The sequence below is a fragment of the Perna viridis genome, chromosome 9, assembly GCF_037379345.1.
Source record: "Perna viridis isolate PV_CMFRI_1.1 ecotype Kerala chromosome 9, ASM3737934v1, whole genome shotgun sequence".
In the NCBI taxonomy this organism is placed as follows: domain Eukaryota; kingdom Metazoa; phylum Mollusca; class Bivalvia; order Mytilida; family Mytilidae; genus Perna; species Perna viridis.
In genome coordinates this window covers 40,729,049-40,747,505 of record NC_142453.1, presented here as the reverse complement: position 1 = coordinate 40,747,505, position 18,457 = coordinate 40,729,049, and the positions used below count along the sequence as shown (strand labels likewise).

At 31.6% G+C, this 18,457-nt stretch overlaps 1 protein-coding gene across 1 annotated transcript; it reads left to right on the top strand.

Moving 5' to 3' along the window:
- Positions 1-1,103: 1,103 nt before the first annotated feature.
- Positions 1,104-18,230, top strand: LOC148608518 (proline dehydrogenase 1, mitochondrial-like). Its single transcript, XM_088543472.1, has 13 exons — positions 1,104-1,616; positions 2,690-2,898; positions 3,264-3,304; positions 5,618-5,764; positions 6,668-6,732; positions 8,557-8,741; positions 9,516-9,597; positions 9,999-10,091; positions 10,529-10,675; positions 12,507-12,602; positions 13,470-13,654; positions 14,055-14,143; positions 14,634-18,230. The coding sequence occupies exons 1-13, from the start codon at positions 1,314-1,316 to the stop codon at positions 14,840-14,842; spliced, it is 1,851 nt and encodes a 616-aa protein (XP_088399598.1). The 5' UTR covers positions 1,104-1,313; the 3' UTR covers positions 14,843-18,230.
- The last annotated feature ends 227 nt before the right edge of the window (positions 18,231-18,457 follow it).

Sequence of the window (18,457 nt, the reverse complement as noted above, 5' to 3'; positions counted from 1 at the left end):
ATTTCACATTTTATTGATTTATGAAAGTGTGCGTATATGAGTATTTTTTGCATGAGAAACTACGAATGAGATTAAATGATAATATGGTTCTATTTTATTATTTCACTTATCATATTCGTATAAATATTAAGCAGTCATTCATTGTTTATATTTACATGTTACGCTAGTTTAGTCAATGACATGAATATCGTTTTGTTCATTTAAATGTCAATTATCGGTAATTGTGAACTGCCGATCATATGTTATAAGTAGATATTTTGTTTTACAGATCTTTTCGTCCATGCGAAAGTTTTCATTAACTACAATCAGTATCCTTGTACCACATATAGGGTAAGCTTTGTGTTATGTGTTGTTGTTTTTGAAATATTTATGTTTTGGATGTCATATTTTCCTTGACATCGGAAGGACTAATGTATTTGTTGCATATGTCATAAATTTCTATATAAAGAAGTGTTATAAATTTACATTTTCTTGATAATATTAAATACATTGAGTAAATGGAGAATATTTAGATTTACATATGCTTTAATATTTTTTTTATTAAATGTGACTGTAAATATATAGAGTTACCTTAATTACTTTGTTTTATTGTGATATTTATAAATGGTTAAATGCATATTTCAAGGATGTCATCTTGTCATCCTGTCATCTTGACCAATAAAATTTAAATATACGAACTCTTCATTCTTTGGAAGTGTTAGTTTATTCACTTCCGCAAGCAATTTGATCCGATGGAGCAGTGTAGCGAATAGAGTCGATCGTCACATTCTGAGACGTTATTTTTGCGACAAATTGATTCGTGAAGGCATTTAGGATTTGCAGGGGGGTTGGGGTTGATGAGTGGGTGCACGGGAAGGAGGTTATCTCAGTCTACATTTAAATTGTATATATACGTCGCTTTAAACACTATAACCTTGGTTCCCTTGATTACTCTTTTACTCAGGGCTTCTTAATCTTCTGAGCACTGATAAGTAATTCGTCTTGAATGGCAATTGCATTGACATTATCATTTTTGTAATCTTGAAATTAATCTGTTTAATTCATTATTTCCCCCGGGTGTGTGGGAAACGACAAATCTGATTGGCTAATGATGACACACCTTCGGAAAGACGGATCATTGAGATATCTTCGTATATAAACATCGCACCGATTAATGACTGCTAGAGATGTTTTAGAAAAATCAGATCCGTTCAAAAGAATAACCAAAATACGCATTGAAGTCAGAAATTGGATAATTATCACGTTTTTAACTCGTGTTTATGTGACCTTGACTTTTTTGTAAATATCCGCAATACAGAAAACATCGTGTTTCAATGGCATCCAATTTTCAACTTGTTTCGAAGAGAAGTATTTTGATTCCATTCACTTTGAAAAAGAATTTTCCATGTTTCTTACAACTGTTTAACTGTAAATCAACGATTGGGACGGAGTTGAAAGATTTATCAAAGTTAACGGAAATTAAGAACGAGAAGGATGTTCAGCAGATCAATGGACTTGATGTGACTTTCAGTAATGCCGAAGAGGCTTTTCGTAGCAAAAAGACTTGGGAACTCGTTAGAGCTTTAGCTGTCTTTAACTTATGTTCAGTCAACTTTCTGGTTGACAACAACCGTGAGGTATGTTACGACCTTTAAATTGTTTCTAACAAAATTAATTCTTTGCTTACGTAAATTCATTGAAGTAGGGTCCATGTATTACATATATGTGATAAAATACTTATGTAAGTTATGCAAGCACAACAGCATTTAATTTACTCATTGTTCTGTGAACTTGCACCTTACTACACATGCATATGTTCCGAATACTAATATTTTTATGAAGATTGGTCTACATGCATTTTGTAGGCATGAACTGGAAAAAGGTGGTTACAGGCAATAATTGGGTATTTTTTTCTCAAATTATGCTCAAAATTGATATTTTTCTAACAGAAGCAAATAAAGTTTCAGGATATATGAAAGTTACAGGTTAATTAAAGCCAGCAATAAAAAATGTATATTTTACATCTGACTAGTGTACATTTGTACATGTACAACTACATGTGATATTACCTTGAAACTTTGAAGATTTTGGTATAAGATCTCTGAACAGGAAGTTTTCAAATTGACAAATATGCTGCATCAATAAGGTCTGAACTAGTGTTTTGATAGTGACGATTCACTTGCTTTAAATTTACATACATCTTAGTAAAAATGTTAGGTCTACCCAATCATCATTGGAGTATTGCCTAAACCTATCTCATGTCAAAAGGTTGTATAAAAACAATTACATGTAACACTAACTCATAAATTCCTTTGTACACTATGTACATTCAGTATTGTGTACAGTCATAAATGTTTTATGTTTAAATGTATGTCAAATTATTAATTGCAACTTGCTCCATGAGGGCCCTGATTTGGTCTTTTAAAATATTCTATTCAATTCATATATATAATTTACTTGGGTTGTGTAATGTCAAACATGAACACCAGGTATTGCACATTTTACATTTACCAACTTATATATTTCTTTTCATTGCAATATACATGTGTCAATTTTTAAAACAGAAGTTTGATCTTGAGGCAACATTGGAAAATCTGACTCCCACATGTACATGAATATTAATGCAGTATAAGGTACTAACTAATTATATGGCTTTCATCATAAAGTATAACAGACCCTAAATGTAATTTACCTTTAATGAATTTTGTAGATTTTAAAATGGAGTCGCAGAATACTTGGGAAGACATTGTTCACCAAGCTGATGAAAGAAACTTTTTATGGACACTTTGTAGCTGGAGAAGATCAGATTGCTATCCGACCATTGGTCCACAAGAATCTAAAGTATGGGGTAAAGTCTATCCTGGACTATAGTGTGGAAGTTGATTTGTCTTCAAAGGAGGCCAAGGAAGCTGAGACAAAGTATGTTTTTTTTGGTGTCCATCACTATTATATTGTAATTCTGGAAAATTTGTGTAATACATGCATCTTGTTTTGATATAATTTGCAATAAGCTGAATAAATTGATCAGAGTTTCAAGATTTACAATGTACATATGTAATTTAAAATTTGTAATAAATAGGTATTAACAAAATATAAATTTGACTTGAAAGGCCAAAGTTTTTTTACTCAACTAAGGGAGATAATTATACAGATATGAAGTTTGAAATAATTTGCTCATTGTGGTATGATTAAACAGTGTTTCTAAATTAAATACCAAAGACATTCTGCCTGAGAATTTGATTTATGTTATCGTGTTTATAATTGACCTTTTAATTTCTCTAAAGAGGCTGTGTTCCAGAGAATCAACTTCCTATAGAAGAACTGGGTAAGAAATAAAACCTTATCAAAATATAGCTTAGTAGGCTTAAGCTCCATTCAATTAAATAGTATTGCATTTCATCTGGTTTATATAAAATGTTGAATGTAATATGTTACATAATAATAATGCTTGATGGAGTTTTCTTTTACTTATTACATGTACATGTAGTAACATTTAAATTGCTTTGTCCTGATAAACTGCTGCTTCCAGATAAATCTTTTGTTTGTGGTTTGCCAAAGCTTTTAATTTTCCTTGGTTTCAGATTTATCATCCTTTTGATATAGATTGTATCACATTGTACAATGCTTGTAGTATTCTTGCATTTTACATAAATATTTTGTTAGGTAAAAAACTTATGTAAATCAAGCTCTCATCAGACAACAAGATACTTGACAACTTAAATGCCTTTACTTTTAGATATTTCTAGACCAAAAGAAGGTATAAGTACATATAGATTGCCCCTATCTCATTAAAACCATTAGTACATGTATATCATTTTCTTTTCATATTACATGTATGTTATACTTTTCACATGTTCTTTGTACACAAATAATCATCATAATCACATGATCAATAGTCTAAACATTAAAATAGATTTATGGTTATTTCATAACCCATACATGTATGTCTTCTTTTTTTACATATGCAATACTTCAAATGTTTTTGTGTGGAATTTAAGAACTTAACTGTCACATCTTTCATACCATCAATAATAATATCTCTGTTGTAATCCTGTCTATATTGCAACATGTACATGTAATATTCTAAGAGTAGTTGATTTCTGAGGTTTATACTAATGGTGATATATAGAGAAATGTATAGGTATTATGAATGTAAACAACATGTAAATTTATCTTCTGTATTCTCTTTTATTTATATATATTTCTGTGTAGTGAGTATTGGAACTATCTTTACAATCATTTGTAATCAATTACAGTGATCATTAACATTATTAATGCAGTCTTTGTCTTTCTGAAGAATAATTCTTATCATAAAATTACCATGCACTGTTATTGCAAACTTATAATTTATACATATACAATTTTTTGTTTCTGGTTTAAGGAGGTAGACCTAGGGTAAGGGACACAACTCGTACAAATCATTGGAATGTTTGTATTCAGCATTTTACATCAGTCTTGTGTAAGCATCAAAGTATCTAGGGTTGATTTCATTCTGTTTCAAAGGAAAACTTGAAAGGCTTTGGTGGAATTGAATGTGATAAAAACATATCACTGATTACAAGAATAATGTCCCTTACCCAAGGTGTACCTCCTTAAGAAATCTCAAGTTTGCATAAGTTGCTTGTCGTTTGCTTTATATTAAAAAGCAGCTTTTAACAGCCAACAAAAAGAAAAAAAACATCCTCTAATATTTACTATGCAAGGGTTATAGTATGTCTACATCTTTTCATGAGTTAATTGAAGTTGAAAGGCTGATAGCTAGAGTTAAATAAAGTGTTGTGTGGGTGTTCTATATAGGCCATGAACTTAAACCACTAACAACTCTGTTAAAGTTCTGATACTCCTACACTGTGTTAAATTTCCTTTCATTGAAGATACACTTGGTGGCATTTGAGAGGCAAAGTTACTCATGAATGACAAATATGATATGTTCAGAATAAATTAAATAATTTTTTAGAATTGGTTCACCATAAATGTTTTAACATTTATTCATGGTTGTTGATCAAGATAAATACTGCTATTACTCCAGGTGTACTTTAATACCATCTGTCATGTATGTAAGGTTTTTATAAAAGAAAATAAGTCACTGTCATCTATATTACATGTAGCTTGTTTTTCTCAATTGAATCATTTTTACAACTTCTGCTGAATTTTGTTGCAAATTCTATTTTTTTTTAATATTTTATTTGCAATCTATACATCTGTTAGTCCCAAAACATCAAGTTTAAATTGATCCTGGTCTTGTCAACATTGGTATCATACTAAATATATTTGTTAGTTTCTGTTAGTACATTCCACAAATTACTTATGTAAATCTTAAGATACATTTTTGTATGTCTTTAAATCAATATAAAGGGTGATAATGTTTCAAATGACAATATTTAGCAAATGGATGATTTGTCAATAGCAAATTAAGCTCTTAAGACTAAAGTGCAGATTCACAAAACAGTTTTTAATTGTAAAACTTCTATTTTAAGTGATCAGTATTTTAAGGATGTCATAATATTTACACATAATGCAATACATGTAGCTTCATATACAAAATTAGATAATAAGATAAAATATTTGATCCTGCAGTGTTAAAGGATTTACATGAATCAACATGGCCCTAAGTCTTCTTTAACTACTTGTTTTATAGATCCCATCCATAAAAAGTTTGCAGCTTATGATGAGTTTTTGGATAGGAGAGATAAAGTTGTCAGTGCCAGAACATATTTCTACGAGGATGAGGCAAAATGTGATGAAAACATGGAGACATTTCTTAGATGTGTTGATGCTGTCGCAGGTATGATAATGACAATATAGGTTGATCCCAGCATTTTCTAAGTGCAAAGTAAATGTCCAAGTTAGATAGGTATTGGTCATTGTATTGACTTGCCAATACTCTCGGAATGTTTGTCAAAGATGAAAGTACATTGGTGGAGCTTGTCTTAAAGTTCAGCATTTGAGTAAAATATAGTCATTTTTACACATTAGTGTCTTATTGATATATAGAGCAATACAAGATCCTCACTTAGTATATAGCAACTTATATGGTGTTATTAGGTTAATGATATGCATGTTCATTGGCAGTCTTTGATCTGACCTGCATGTCAAAAGTATTTTTTTCTCCATTTAAAATATACCTTGGTTAGGGTGTGTGTTAAAACAAATCCTCTAATGGTAACAAAATGAGGATAACAACAAAATTGCACGCTGTAGATAGTGTTATAATTGGTAAATCAGTGGTCACATCAACACAAAGAATAATTTACGAAAAGCAATCATTACTCTTTGTTTTAGAAGAAACTGAGTATTTTTCAACCGAAGACTGATAATTGAATAAGATTTTGGTAAAAGACCTTTTGAGACACATTTTATGAAGTAGTCTGTTACACAGATATTATGGCATTCAAGGAAATCAGAGTAGTTAATACTTAAATCAATTGTGAAATATTAACACCATATGCAGGGGATGAAGGTATAAAGTATAGACAGACACCCTTAATTAACAAAGCTGTGACATATAAAACCTGTTTGTGCATCAGTGTTATAAATTATGTATTATCACTTCACACAGATCATCAATATACATGTACATGTATTTATTAATAATTGAAATCTTTCATTGCTCTTATTGTTACTGTCTTATAATTATAACATTTACTTTGTTGTTTTAGTACTTGTATGTGCTATTGATTTTAATAAGGTTCTACTCAGAAGACAGGCTTTGTTGCTATCAAGCTAACAGCCCTTGGTCGGCCACAGTTTTTGGTGAGTGCTGATGGGTAAAAATTGTTGCCCTGAAAATTATAGACATAAAGATAACCAATCATTGTCCTGCATTTAATACTTGTATGAGTATGAAGTGAAACTGTACTGAAGAAATATACTGGTGTCATAGCTATGTTATTCTAGAGTAGTGGAGTGTTCTTAGGTCTTCAGAAGATAAATTGTATTTGTAGCTTTGAAAAGCAACAGAATAACAATTAGCTCAAATTGATGTATTTTACATATACAGTATCATATCTAGTTTTATAATTAGAAGTAACATAGGAATATATGATAAACATATATTGCACTGTATTTCCTGTTTCTGAAAATACAGAATGAAGTTTGTAAGCTTTGACTACTATTAATGTTCTAATGTTGTATAAACTCATGATATCCAATTACTGACAATATTTGTCAGAAAAAGAAAGTTTTAAGTTTCATTGGACAGTTTAACCACTTATATATTTAATTGATAATGCAAGTAGTATAAAATGTCATCCACAAATTTTACACCTCAAGCAATGAAATTTCTCCAAAACAATGAAAAAATATTTGGATCTAGAACTACTGGGAAATTTAACGGCTAGCTCATTAAATATCCAGCTTAGTGTTAATCTAGTAATAAGCAGGGTTTGCCTGGTTGATCAACCTTTTTTGTCTTGAATTAAATAACATTTCTGCCATAGGATATTAAACAATTATCAGATATTAAAGTATTGATCCAGAATTTATACTGTAGAAAACTGTACACTGAAGTATACTGCTTGCTGTAGAAAACTGTATACTGAAGTATACTGCATACTGTAGAAAACTGTATACTGAAGTATACTGGAAAAAACTGTATACTGAAGTATGCTGCATACTGTAGAAAATTGTATACTGAAGTATACTGCATACTTATTTGTATTTAATTTGCTGCTTCCTGATACATAGTTATTAGAATTTTCTATTTTGTGTCATAACAAAACTTATTACAGTGCAAAAAATAGTCAAACATCATTCTTTTATCCTCGTATGTTTATATTATGAGGTTTTTTGACAAAATTGTAGTCTTGCTCTTTGAACAAATACTTCCAGTGCTTTGGAATCAGAGTTGGGACTCATTCTTGTGAGTTCACAGGGTCATGTAATGAGACATACAAGCCTTATTGGCAGCATCTGAATTTTATAAGGATTGGCACTTATTATAAGGTATTTTTAAGTATTCAACATATTTTGATGTCTTTTAGATTATTTATCAGTAATAAGGTAGGGTTTTGAAGGTTATTTCTATCATCAGTATATAGATATATGTTGCCTTACCTGTTCATATTTGGGATGCCTTAGAGTTATCATTAGTACATGCACCTTTTAAATAGTGATTACATGTAGTTTATTCAGCTTATTCATCCTTGGAATCTCCCACCTATTGCTTTATTTTGTGTTCATGGTTGTTGGCTCCCAGGGTAGCAGAATAACTTGAAATGTAGATGGCAGGGTACCCGTCTTACCTATCAGATTCCATTTGACATTGCTGTCATGCCATAGAATCAAACAGTCCACCATATTTTCAGGGAACACGGGTTATAATTGTGAACCTAAACAAAAGAATTGAAACTTTTACTATATGGTTTGTTTTTTTTTTTACTTCCAGATATCTCTGTCACTGGTATTATAGAAAATAATTGTGAACAGAGGATCGCTGTCCTTCCAATATTTATCTTATCTCTTCTGCCTAAAAAGAAATGTAAAAGATAACAAATAACGTTCTCTGAATAAATTATGGCATCAGGTGCAGTATTAAGGATGTTTCCTTAATCTCACAAATTTTTATCTTTGTTTTAGCTGCAGTTATCAGATTTACTAGTGTCCACAAGAAGAATATTTGAGACATTAGCAGGAGAAGGAGACATTCTGTTACATAAATTCAGGGAGAAGGATTTCCACAAGTCATTAAATGTAATGGGTGTGCCAATCTCAAGAGATGAAACAAAGAAATGGTTCTCCATTTTGGATATCACTAAAGATGGGTAAGGTTTATAGGTCTTGGAGCAAAGGAATGGGTCCCCATTCTGGTTATTACTAAAGATGGGTAAGGTTTATAGGTCTTGGAGCAAAGGAATGGGTCCCCATTCTGGATATCACTAAAGATGGGTTAAGGTTTATACATCTTGCAGCAAAGGAATGGGTCCCCATTCTGGATATCAATGAAATTAGGGTTGGTTTATGGGCCTATAAACAAAGAAATGGTTCTCCATTCTGGATATCACTAAAGACGGGTAAGGTTTATAGGTCTTTGAGCAAAGGAATGGTTTCCCATTCTGGATATCACTAAAGATGGGTAAGGTTTATGAGTCTTGGAGCAAAGAAATGGGTCCTCATTCAGGATGTCAATGAAAATGGGATTGATTTATGGGCCTAGAAACAAAGAAATGGTTTGTCATTCTAGATATCACTAAAATGGGTAAAGTCTGTTTAACTATATTGGTTGGTCTGTGACTTTTTTTTCAGCCTAAATGTTTAGAGTGATATTGTCAGACAGGTAGCTATATGTAGAATGCTGCAGGTTTGTTTGGTTTAGAAATTAACAATACTTGTTGTCCACTTGTTTTAGTATATTCATAATGGTATAATGGTCATGAGACCTGTTGGACCATGCAATAATACCACAAATTTAAATTATGACTGTAATTACTGAATGACTTGATATTGAGTTATTTAAAAAAAAACCACACTTACACCATTCTGTTATTATAACTGAACATATTGGCTATTACATTGTTGTCTTGTTGGACTCTTTTCAGAGAGGTAGACCTATGGGATTGGGACAACTTACTTGATGTTAACCTTAGTCTATCCAAATTACTTGTTATTCCTAACACTGCAGTAAGTTTGAGTTAAAAGTAAATCCCAAAGGACATGGTATGATAAGGTCCACATTTTACTCTTGTATGACAGAAGATTAGAAGTTCAATATTAGAAAGTTTTCTCCTCTTGATAAATCATGATGACTCATATTAATAAGGAAATCACCTTTCAATGATTGAAAATATGATATTCAATGTTTGCAAATCTGTGAATTGTCTGATAAATATGCCTAAATTGAGCAATTTTTGGAACATTAATGATATTTTTTTTTCAGTTTTTGAGTGGCTCAAAAATAAGATTTTCAGTACTGAAACTCATCAGTGAATAATTTCAAAAAAATTGTTGATTTTAATTAAAAGTTACCTCAAAACCTAGAAATTAATTACTTTGGCCTGTAAGTATATGCTGTATCATTGCAGACAGGAATACCAGAATCTATGGTTCAGGGACTGACAGAGGAAGAAGATTTACAGATGCAGAATATGATGTCAAGACTTAACAAGGTTGTCAAGGTAAATACAATAACAAAAGAATCACACCACAAAACAAACTCAAACAGTAAAGGCCTGACCAAAATACAACAATAAAAGAACACACTCTTATAAGGCCAAGAAAAAAATAAGACCTGTTTCTTGCTACCAGTGAGAGAAAAAAAATGGGTAGGTAGGGAAAGTATTTTATTTTTCAAAAACATTTTACATTGTGTTCATGGGGAAACAATCTAGGCTGTTACAATGCTTGAGCAAAAATGGCCATAAAATGTTTAAGGTAGGTACAAAACATTATTTTTTCCCCCTATATTGATTAACTTATTTTGGTACTGTGTCATTGAGTTTTGATGTCTCGTAATTGTATGCTTGTGTTGACTCTATGGTATATCAATGAATGTGTGATTCTGTTCATTGCTTAATAAAGCAATGGAATAAAACTATTTTTTCTTCTATGTCAGTATGCCTCAGAGAATGGTGTTAGGGTTATGATTGATGCAGAACAGACATACTTCCAGCCAGCTATTAGTAGATTGACAATAGAAATGATGAGAAAGTTTAACAAAGACAAAGCTGTTATCTTCAATACATATCAAACTTATCTAAAGGTGAGATTCAATCAATCAGCGGAAAGTTAGACAAAAAAGGGGGGTGTTTTATTTTTTAATTATTGCAGCAACTGCTCTTCTTATCTGAAGGTAAGTGAAACTGGTAAAAGTAATTATGAATGTGGATTGAGGCTTGTTTAATGACAAATCTTTGACTTAAAAATCACTGAATGCTTTGAATATTTTCTATCTTTTCAAGTCTGAAGTGGGAGAAAAAGGAGAAGTAGAAGGTCAGTTATGAGGGTTTTCATGGTAGACCCAGGCGGTGGTTTGCACATACCGTATTTTGTTTTCAATCAATTTTCATCGATTAGAAATCACAAACTTACATTTTCTAAGAAATGATTGTTGGTTTGTAATGTCTTAAATCCTTTACATGACATACAATAATGGTGATCTGCCAGACGGTAGATATTGAGAAAATATCTTCTTCTCAATGCCCAGTCAGCTACCTAAGGAAGTTGATCATAATGGTGATCTGCCAGACGGTAGATATTGAGAAAATATCTTCTTCTCAATGCCCAGTCAGCTACCTAAGGAAGTTGATCATAATGGTGATCTGCCAGACGGTAGATATTGAGAAAATATCTTCTTCTCAATGCCCAGTCAGCTACCTAAGGAAGTTGATCATAATGGTGATCTGCCAGACGGTAGATATTGAGAAAATATCTTCTTCTCAATGCCCAGTCAGCTACCTAAGGAAGTTGATCATAATGGTGATCTGCCAGACGGTAGATATTGAGAAAATATCTTCTTCTCAATGCCCAGTCAGCTACCTAAGGAAGTTGATCATAATGGTGATCTGCCAGACGGTAGATATTGAGAAAATATCTTCTTCTCAATGCCCAGTCAGCTACCTAAGGAAGTTGATCATAATGGTGATCTGCCAGACGGTAGATATTGAGAAAATATCTTCTTCTCAATGCCCAGTCAGCTACCTAAGGAAGTTGATCATAATGGTGATCTGCCAGACGGTAGATATTGAGAAAATATCTTCTTCTCAATGCCCAGTCAGCTACCTAAGGAAGTTGATCATAATGGTGATCTGCCAGACGGTAGATATTGAGAAAATATCTTCTTCTCAATGCCCAGTCAGCTACCTAAGGAAGTTGATCGTATGGCAAGCCAAAGTGGACAAAAATTAGTGTTTTGTAATATTAAAAAAATGATTTTTTAATATCACAAATTCATTTTTAATATTACAAATTTGATTTCTAATATTACAAAACCCTTTTTTATATTAAAAATTCAATTGAATTTCTAATATTAAAAATGATTTTGTAATATTAGAAAAAGGATTTGTTGTATTCAATTACATTTTTTTAATATTAGAAAATCATTTTGTAATATTGAAAAATGTGACTGACTTCGCAATATTGCAAAGTGATTTTTTAATATTATAAATTCATTTTCTAATATTACAAATTCATTTTCTAGTATAACAAATCCATTTTCTAATATTACAAATACATTTTCTAATATTACAAATTCAATTTGTAATATTACTAAATGTGTGATAATTTGTTATATTACTAAATCAGGAATTTATAATATTAGAAAATTAATTTTTAATATTAAGAAAAGAATTTCTAATATTAAAAACTATTTTATAATATTACATTTTGTCCACTTTGGCTTGCCATATGATCGGGTGATTGTTATTTTTTCAAGGAAAGACCAACTCCTATCCCCAATAACATCCTTTTATATGCTGTTAATGCCCACAGAAATATGAGAATCTTTGTGGTTTTATCTAGTGTGCATACTTCCCATGCTAATCTTAAGCGGTATTTAACCTAAAATTTAGTTTAATTTTTGGTGTTCTTTTCAGAGTGCTTTGACAACCTTAAAAGTAGATTTAGACTTGGCAAGAAGGGAGAACTTTTACTTTGGTGCCAAACTGGTCAGAGGGGCATACATGGAACAGGTACAGTAATCATTACATGTACATGTAAAAGTAGTCAGTGGGGCATACATGGAACAGGTCAGAGTAATCATTACATGTACATGTTAAACTAGTAAGTGGGGCATACATGGAACAGGTCAAAGTAATCATTACATGTACATGTAAAAGTAGTCAGTGGGGCATACATGGAACAGGTCAGAGTAATCATTACATGTATATTTACATGTAAAACTGGTCAGAGGGGCATACATGGAACAGGTCAGAGTAATCATTACATGTAAATGTAAAACTGGTCAGAGGGGCATACGTGGAACAGGTCAGAGTAATCATTACATGTATATATATCTTACTAGTGATTACCTGGTACTTTTCATACCTCTGGTTCGAAGAAGAGTTTTAGCTCTGGCTGTCATTTTGTCTGTAAACAGAACTTCTATAACATTTTTCTCAGATCATAGCCACTTGATAGCCTCAGCTAGTGGTCGTATACTCTGCTTACAGGTTTTGGTCCTGTCAGACAACTTCTTCCTGTTTTCTGACTTTGGGAAGAATATATTTTTGGGGGAAAGCTAGGGTGTTCTCAATGAGTAGTAGTGCACAGATTTTTTGTTTAACCAGGATAATGCAATGATAGGAACAATAGTATCTGCATTGAAGTAAATTCTTTGTTCTGATAAGGTTGTGCCTTTTTTTCGTAGGCTAAAAGTTTCGAAAATTTAACCTGAGCTTTCTGCATTGTAGAAATATGAAAATCTTGTTCATATAGAGAAACGTTTCTCCAACCAATGAACATGTCTTAAACAGCAACGTTACCAGAAAGTTGCATTGATTTATGGTACAATTGCTCAACATCATAAAAGTTTACATTCAGGAATAAATTATCTTTAGGAAAGAGATAGAGCAGCAGCCATTGGATATGAAGATCCTATAAACCCTACATATGAAGCTACCACTGCCATGTATCATAGCTGTTTAGAAGAAGTTTTCCGTCATGTCAAACAGCGCCCTCTAGGAGAAATAGCTGTCATGGCTGCTACACATAATGAGGATACTGTTCGATATGCAGTAGAAAGGTAACATTTCAGTTTCTATCATCTCAATATCGCAAATTCTGGGCAGTATTATAGTATTAATTAATAGGTGTTTTTTTTTGGCCCTGTGATATGATCAAGGTCTGTTATGATGGCTTGAGGATCTGCAATTGCCCAAGGCATAGCCAAGGGCTATTGCAGACTCTGAAGGTAATTATGGAAGACCAGCTAGAGTAATTTTACTCAAGTGATATTACAAAAAGAGACCATGTTTAATACTGGGTATGACAGATTTGTAAGAGCATTGACATAGCCAATTTACCTCTAAACAGGTGGTTGAGAATTTGTATGTTGAAAATTTATATATGCTTCAGAGTAAATCATGTTTACATAAAAGTTTAATGAAGTAGTGAGTAGCACCAATCTCTTCTATATGTTTTAGTATGGAGAAACATGGAATAAAACCACTTGATAAGATTATATGTTTTGGACAGTTACTGGGCATGTGTGATCAGATCAGTTTCCCATTAGGTAAGGAATGTTATATCAAATAGTGTAATCAAGTACCAGTCCATATAAAATTCAGACATTGTCATGGATTCAAACCACCAAACAAACAATGGTTATCATATTTGGTCTTCATATGCTATATTTTTACGTAACTGTTTTCTGTATTCAGATCTGCACTTTAAAATTTTTTTTTTCAAATTTCTGACATCTTTCTGTCTGTTATCAGTTAATCCTTACTTGAATTTACAAAGTTACATCTAGTCAGTGAATAAATCATTTTTGGCAGCCTTAATTTAATTTTATCATTATTGATGAGGATGCAAAAATTCAATCTCACACAATATACTGTAAAATTGAATAGAGTAATAAAAAATTCTAAAACATGGTATACAGTTGAATTTTGAAAACAACACAACATGCCATTTTACATACACTACATGAATAAGGCAGTCAAATGCCTTTTATGAATTACAATAGTAAACCTAATCCCTGTTAATTCTTTAATTCCTAGGTCAGAGTGGTTATTCTGTGTACAAGTATGTACCATATGGCCCTGTAGAGGAGGTATTACCCTATCTTTCTCGTCGAGCCCTGGAAAATAGAGGGATCTTAAAGAAAGTACAGAAAGAAAAATCCTTATTGTGGACAGAGATTAAAAGAAGAATGAAAACAGGACAGATCAGATATGATCCTCTTAAGAGTGGACCTTCTGTAGGATAATGATTTTATGTAGGTAATGTTAATTGGTGTGGTTGTGATCCTTTTCATTAGTCTTTCATTTTTTCCATGCAGAAATCCTGTTGTATCCATCAGATCGTATTGAAAGCTTTTAAGTAAGATTTAATAACTAGTTATTTGGAAATTATCGCATGCATTTATTATTGCATGTTTTTAGTCATTTTTCTACAACATGCAGTTTTGTATTTTGTGAAAGGATGTATATACAGGTATAAATCATGTTTGTTGGGATAAATTCTAATTGTGAAATGAAAAGTAGTTTCATTTAAAAAAAATGAATACAGTTTTATTCACCTTTTAAGGGGGTCTAAATCATGATCAACATCTGAATATAACAATAATAGTGACATGATTCATTTTCAACATACATATATATGATGGACTTGTTTATTCTGCAGTGAAGTAATTAGCATGCTTTTTGAACATGTTGTTAAGGTATGAGTGAGTTTCAATTTTCGTTGTTTTTCCAAAATTGTGTATGTTCAAAGTTATTATTATTTGGTAGTTTTAAGAGCATTAAAGTTTCAATGGAGATTATGTTTCCTTGGGAATTTGAATTCATGGTATTACAACATCATGAAAACCACGAAGACTGATATCCCAGGAAATAATAACTCCTCTACACATATTTTGGATCCTTGTAAGGGTAAAGTAAATATTCTTACAGAAAACTAAACAATGCACTATTTATTCCGATTTTGTACTTTTTTCCCTGAATGAATCTTCCCAGTATTTAGGAGCAAGATACAAGTTTTTACTGTATTATTCCAGAATATTAGCACCAGAGTCAATAGTCATTGTAGTCTTGCCTTGTGGTCTTAAGAAAACTGGTAGATCAATAAGGGGGTGTAACTCTATACGTCAGTCTGAGAATGTTGTGCTTGGTTTATGATCTCAATCTTGGTTTAAAGGAATACTCATTTTATATTCTTAAAACTTATGAAGTTTCCTGATGTTTTTTTCATGAAGAATCTTCATTTTTTTTCATTTTTTAAATTTTATTACAATTGCTGATACTAGTTATGTATTTATTATCGATACATGATACACTTTACAGTTTGATTGATCTGAAATGCATGATATATCTGCCATCGGAAGTTTAAATGCGATTAATCAATCAATCAGTCAATTTTATGTTCATATTATTTGTTTCAATTAAATCTGTTTTTAAATATGCAAAATGGGTCCATGTTGATTTTTGGTGACAACTTCAGTTCTGATTCCTAAAATGTCTTCAGGAAAAAATCTAGAAACTCATTGTTTTGGTGTATACCACACACACCCCTCCTGGAACAAAGAAAAAGTTGGAAAAAATGTGTGGAATATACAGAAGAGTATGGTATGTTGACCCTATGTTGTTTTTAAGTTAAAAAATGTTATTGCTACTGTTACACAATTTAGTCAGATTTATAGAAGGTTTGAAGATCATTAAGTTGTCACATTTTTCCAGTTTTATCGTACATTTGATATGTGTTTTAATAAACTAGAAAAGTTTTTATTATATACAGAAGTTTTGTATGACTATGGTTTAAATATTCAATGAAATTGTTGAATTTTTTATGTGATATTTTATGAATCTCCAATTTATTATAAATATACAACGATTATGGAAGCTGTTTTTGATACTTGAGTTTGCTGACTACTGTCTAGTTATTATTGTTTGCATTTATAATTGAGATTTTGATATTTTATGATAAAATGATTTTGTGATATGAAGGAAACCAGTGTGAGCTATAATTTTTGTGTTCACTGTTCAGCTTTTAATTTTGAATATACTGTTCACTGGTATACTGAGCGTAGTTTTACTTGTGACGCACCAATGTTGGTTGACATCGCTGTTCACTGATATACTTGTATTCTTAGTAATGATTATATTGTTTGCAACTTTGTTTTATATTTTAGATTCCATCAGGTCCTTAGTTGTATATATTTATTTTGTACTACAAAAAAATTTTACTGTACATGATATAATCACTGACTGCAAATAGTTTTTAATTGTATAGTTACATGTACAAGTGATATATATATATATATGTATATAATCACTGACTGCAGTTTGTGTTTAATTGTATACTTACATGTACAAGTAATATATACAGTCTCTGAACCGATCTGCACAACGGTTTGACGGATCAATGACCATTGACTGATTGATCCCTGACAGATCAATAACCGATGACCGGTGACCTATCTGAACGCAGTTTTGTTATGTAATATGATGAATGAATCGTTAAAAATAAAACAAATGTAAAAAAAAGTATAGATTGATGTTCAAATTTATTGCATAATGTAAATATGTGTAAAATTGACAGAGAAAACACTGGAAACTGTAAAATATATTGACCGCTCTGTGGTCACGTGATGCAATCAACGGTTTGATAGGTCGGTTTGACAGATTGATAACTGATCGGCAACTGATCGGTGATCGATGACCGATTGCAATTTTTGTTGCACGGATCAGTTCAGGTACTGTAGTCTTTGACTGCAGTTTGTGTTTAATTGTATATTTACATGTACAAGTGATATATAATCACGGACTGCAGTTTGTTTTTAATTATATTACTGGCGTAAAATGCATTTATTCAAATTTTGAGTTACTGTATATAAATTATATTTCACTGACTTGGTTCAAACCATTCAACTTTGATCACGAAAAATCTATTTTAATGGTATAGATGGGGATCCAGGGAGTGAGTCCCCTTTTTTTTGGAAAAGTTTGTAAATAACAAGCAAAATGAGCTAAAATAATTATACATACCCTCCTTTTTTTTTAATTTTTTTTTTTTTAAAGTTTTCTGGATGGGAATCCCCCTTTTACTGGATCTGATCCTGATATATATTGGTTTTATGTCCAGTCAGTGTGGTGTTTTTGTCTATATACATGTATACCATATAGCGGGTAATTTGTTGCAGGGTGCTGATTTCGGCATATTTTAGCAGTTTGTCTAAAAATGCAAAAAATAAAATCAGCAAAATATTTTAACTACTAGTCTTTGAACTCTGTGCACCAATTAACATCGTCTAAGATTAGAAATGCTAAAATATTTTGTATACCGTTTTGCCTAGTATCGTAAAATTTAACATCTGCCAAAGTAACTCGCCAGACAGTATTTGATGCGATGGATTTGTAGATACATTTTTATGTAGTTGATGTTGTCCTAGATCCACCACTGTTATCTGTAGATTTTATACTTACCAATCAAATATTCAGGGTACCTCATTTTGATATATATATATATATACATCAATTATATTCTATTATTTGTAGCATATCTTAATTTTTTATTTGAGCCTGAATCTCATTTTCTTGTTTTGTACAGTAGTTGTTAAGTTTGTAAATAATGAGGAAATAAACACTGCTGCATTGAGAGTTTGCTTTATCAAGGACATGCTGTGTGATCAAAGATATCATGATGTGTGGAGACACAAGTAGAAAAGAAGCCTTAGACTTTAACCATGTTGATGAAGTGTCAATTTAACCCAGCATAAATCTTCAGTAGCACTCCCTTATTCAAGAGGTAACATTCCTTTTTTGGTGGAGTCTGGGTCGGTAAAGGGATCCTGGTCCCAGTATTTGGTGGAGTCTGGGTTGGTATA